The 4,894-nt window shown below is 42.5% G+C and overlaps 1 protein-coding gene across 1 annotated transcript; it reads right to left on the bottom strand.

The window, feature by feature from the left end:
* Window positions 1–561: 561 nt before the first annotated feature.
* On the bottom strand, window positions 562–4,621 carry LOC131942030 (uncharacterized). Its single transcript, XM_059301693.1, has 3 exons — window positions 3,855–4,621; window positions 2,115–2,457; window positions 562–1,353 (listed from the first exon to the last, which is right to left on the bottom strand). The coding sequence occupies exons 1-3, from the start codon at window positions 4,619–4,621 to the stop codon at window positions 562–564; spliced, it is 1,902 nt and encodes a 633-aa protein (XP_059157676.1).
* Between the last annotated feature and the right edge of the window lie 273 nt (window positions 4,622–4,894).

Here is a 4,894-nt window from a genome sequence, read left to right as displayed (position 1 = left end):
TATATCAATATTAAGGTCTTTCTAACATGCTATTATAGCAATATTAAGGCCTTTCTAACAAGTTATTTAGAATTTTTATATTGATATTTTTTTTCGTTCTATAGAAATATCTAGCTTAGTTGAACGATAAAACACAATGTAGAAAAGATAATTTAAAAATAATAAGTGCGTTTCTGTGTGTGCGTATTTCCGTGTGCGTGTGTCTGTGCGCGTGTTCCCGTGTGCGAATTTTTTGCGTGTTTCTATGCGTGGGTGTTTCTTTGTGTCTGTGTGTGTTTATGTGTGTGTGTCTGTATGCGTATGGCTGTGTGTGTGTGTTTGTGTGTGTGTGTGTGTGTACCGTGTGTGCGTTTTTCTGTTTTCATGTATATTCATGTGCATGTGTAGCCTAAGTGTTTATTTTTCAGTGTGTGTTAGAATGAAAGGATGGTAGAAGGAAATGGTGGGGGCTTTGATTTACATAAAATGCAAAAATTGTATTAAAATGTTGCAAATACGCAAAATTGTTTTAATAAATAAAGGATAAATCAACAAACTTAAAACACATCGGCATCTAAAGCGCTATTTCAATTTATTTTTACAATAACAATACGGTTTGATCTGATTGTTCTTGCTATACATACACGCCGCGTCGTTGCCGTACCTGTTGATACGGCTAATCTCTTTCTCGCTGGTCGTCATGACGTTGGTGACTTTGTTGTGCGTGACCGTGACCTCGAAATGACCGTGACCCGGCGTGGTGTAAAAGGTCAACTGGAACAAGGTCATGTCGCTGGTGCTGTATTCTGCGTGAGTTAAAAGAGCTTTCCGACTTTCCAGCATGGAAGACGCCGTGACGTTCTCTACCTTAAGCTCTGCGCAGTCGTCTCTGAAACCGGAAGTGAGGTTGTTGATGTAGGCCACGGCGAATTCGGTGACGTTTTGCACATACGGGTCATCAGATGACATGTTTTTCCACGCTAGACATGCGCACCAATGAGATGCTATGTGCGCATGCTCGCACGTCCGCTCCAATGGAATCTCTTTAAACAAACTGATCCCTCTGTTGGAGAGATTCCCCACCCCCGTCCCATCCAAACGTAAAAAATCTTTCAACGTCTCGTGGATATCAAAAGGCGTGGTCAGTCTATGTGCGTTTGTCCGCAGGTTTTGAATGGCTTCGGGGTATTTCTCTTCAAACCATTTGGGGAACAGGAAGGAGAAGTAGGGCAGCCTCTCTTCTATTTTACCTTGCCAGGTAGAGCGGATTTTCCCGTACCTGGCGCCATGGTCCCCTAACATAATAAACATTGCGTTGTCAAGGTAACCACCGTCGTATAGGAATTTTATGCTGTCTTTTACCTCATCATCGACCTGATGAAAGAATAAATGATAAACATTTAGTTTTATACAGGTAGTGTTAATATTTATTGAAATTTATTTTTAAACGTATGTAAAAACAAGCATTTTCTAAGGTTTACATTAGCGCAACGTATCATTAAGGGAAACGATGTTGTCTATTACCCACAATCCCGTTCTTCCTCTGTTTTGTAAACAGTAGGCACTAAGCAGTCATTTAGGCCAAGTGTATATTTAGCGTCTGATGAAATTGTATCTTTTTTTGGCGACTTTGTAAGGCGCTAGGGCGAATCACGAAATAATGTTACCGCCGTTCATTTGCATATGCAATGGTTTTTATTTACTTTAATAATAGAAATAGACTTTGGGATATAAATCAAGGATGACTGAATAGATTTAGACAAAAGAGTCCGATGCAACTACATCAACAACCCATTTATAATTTAGAGATCGAAGAAAAAGAAGCCGCACTTCTTCTTCGTTCTTAATTTATGTCTCGGAAAGGATTCCCTACAACACAATTGAGTATGACGTAACATCTAGCCATACGCAATTTAGGCCTGCTTTTCTTTTTGGATTTGCTTTCATAGCCTTTGTCCAACCAAGAACAAACTACAAAGCAGCAAGTGTTTAATTTTGGAGTTGTCTCTCCTAGAAGAGTGGCTGTCCCCAGCTAACGAGCCTCATCTGCCCGAGGGTTCGAACTCGAGACGTTTCGGTTTAGCAACCATGAGTTTTACCGACTCGACCACACCGACCCCTGAAGCTGCACTAACCTTTGTGATTTTGTTGTTGTCGTCGTGACTCATCTCGGAGAGGAAGTGGACCAGGAACTTCCGCTTGTTCCTGTACATGAGGAAGATATCCCGGAAGTAGTTGAGCCAAACCTCGATGGTTCTCTGTGAGCCGATACAAGGATCCAGGTACTCACGGGCGGCCTTGAGCGCGTAGAAGAAGGGGCGGGTGAAGAAGTCGGTCGGCGGCTGGTTGAACCCCAGCATCCGCCAGGTGAAGGTGCCGGACAGAGCTTCCGCCCATGACGTCAGGTACCCGGCTTTCTTAAACTCGTGCCAGAGAAAGGGGAAGTTATCCATGGGTATGGCGTCATCCTCATCAAGACTGTGAAATCAGAGAGAAAAAAAATATTTTGAATTTAAGAAAGTGTGGATAATCCTTGCACTAAGAACCTTAATTTTAGAAAAGTGAAAGAAACAAAGAAAAAGTACATTTTATTTCGAGATATGTCAATTTATTTGTGATGAACTAGAGTGAGAATTCAAACAGGGCTATTATAGTGTCATACTTTTTCCGTGTGTGTGTGTGTTTTCTGTATGTGCGTGTGTTTTGTGTGTGCGTGCGCGCATGAATGTGTGTTGTGTGTGTGCGTGTGCGTGTGTGTGTGTGTCTGCGTGCGCTCGCGCTCATTAATATGAAAAAAAAAATTACGAGTGTAATTTATACACTCAAAAATCTCGCACGCAACATTTGACTGCCAGCCTCCTCCCGGCTCACACCCGTCCTGCGCCTTTCCCCGCTGGACCAGACGTGACTACACTCCCATTTTAGCGGCTCCCACTGCTCGCTAGAACAAGTGCAGATCACGTGACTTGACAGTTAACAAGCGTGAGTTCATTTTAAAAATAATAATTCACCAACGGTACTGTTAAATACTTGGAGTATCACGTAAGGTTCTACTCCGAGCTACGGATTTGGTGAGTACTTTGAGACAGATGATGGACTCCAGGATAAAAGGGGTGGGGTGAAGACATCAGTACATTGGCATATTTGCAAGCACCAAATAGGCTTATAATCTCTCACTTGAACACGTGAAGTAACTTTTTGAAACATGGGAGATGTTGGGATGTGATTCAAGTAACTCAGGGACGCTCTGCGGATTTGAACTCGAGACTTTCAGGTTAGCAGTCTAGCGCGCTACCGCTGGGTCACGCCGTCCCATTAGATGGAAGATGTTTGGATATGATTATATGAAAACTGAGGGACGCTCTACTGATGTGAACTCAAGACTTTCGGGTTAGCAGTCTAGCGTTCTACCGCTAAGCCACACCGTCACTAATTCTTTGAGATCGTTTCAACATAATGTGTTTTAGAAAAAGCTCGTTCTTATGTAAGGTTTTGTAACGGCCTTTTCTGCTGCTAATCATTGCACGAACTCAAAAAAAAAAACAACAAATACCAAGCGCTCTCCTCTTTCCTCCTTTGTTATTACATATTATAGTCTAATTTATAACACTAAACAACCCACGGTCAGGAAATTTTAATGATTTTATTGGTTCATTGATACGACTTCACTGCCAAAACATCGCCATTTTCTTCCCGCTCTCTACCCCCTTACTTCCTTTTTTAGCGCATGCGCACACCCACACTATATTTTAGATTTATATCGCCTTTTTCTGAAACATACTCGAAACATGCATTCACCTTACATTTGACTGTTACAGGTTTAAATAAACATTGGAATGAAAACTATATGTATCGATAATGAATTTCAAACTCACTCGCTTTCCGGGAGTTCCCACTCAAACTTGCCCGTGAACTGGGGCAGAAACACGGCCGTCGTCCCGTCCCCCACCACATTGTGAGACTGCAGCTCTATGGCGCCCAGGCTGACCAGGTACTCCCGCGTCTTGGGCAGACGCCGCAGCCACGACAGTCTTGACATGGAGTCGAACCCGAACATGACAACACTCAGCCCGCCCAGGCCTTCGCTTAAATCCACTTCCGGTCTGTTGGCGCGGTCGTGGGTGTAGGCGACGCCGGCGTGGACGCCCTCGTAGGTGTGGTTGTTTTTGTCTTTACACGAGACTTTGAAAAAATCATTCGGGAACTGGTATCCCTCGGGGATGTTTCTCCAGGCGCTTCCCCAGGTAACTTGTCTTTCATGAACCCTCACCAGGTTATAAAAATCACATGTGAAATTCCCGTACTTCTTCAAGACTGATTTAGAAAACCTCAAGGTACCGTTGTCGATGTAGACCCAGTTCTCGCCTTCACACACGGGCGGCGGAAGTTTTTTGTAGTACGACATCATCACAGGGTCGTCGATCTTTATCGGCGGATGGATACACGCCTGTTTGGGCTCGACCTTGATCGGAGCAGGCTGGTTTAGAACCCGGTCTATCCAGAAGAATGTAGTCTCCACGGGCGATGATATTCTGAAGGTGCCATCGTTGATGATGTAAACGACACCAATCGTGCAGCAGAAGATGGCGAGGATAAAATACTTTTGGCGGTTTAATACAAAATACTTTCCGATTGTACTCATTGTATACCAACACTCGTGGAATATAGAGCAGAATTTACACACTTAAAATTAGCAGTTGTTAAAATATATTTTATCGTCTATGTCCAATCTGTGATTGTTTTTGTTAAAATGTATTTAAAGTCCAGAGTCACTGAGTGTATCAATTTTTAAAAAATATTTACAAATAAGAATAAATGTAATAATATCGTTGACGGTATTTTCAGAGTTTTGTAATTAGCAAATCTTAAAATTCAGCTCCTGAAAATATAAATTATTTAAATTAGTTTACAATCC

This window comes from Physella acuta, unplaced genomic scaffold (assembly GCF_028476545.2).
Source record: "Physella acuta isolate Inbredline_101_S28 unplaced genomic scaffold, ASM2847654v3 ptg000383l, whole genome shotgun sequence".
Taxonomy (NCBI): Eukaryota; Metazoa; Mollusca; class Gastropoda; family Physidae; genus Physella; species Physella acuta.
Note: the sequence above shows the minus strand (reverse complement) of the source record. Positions and strands in the feature narration are given on the sequence as shown.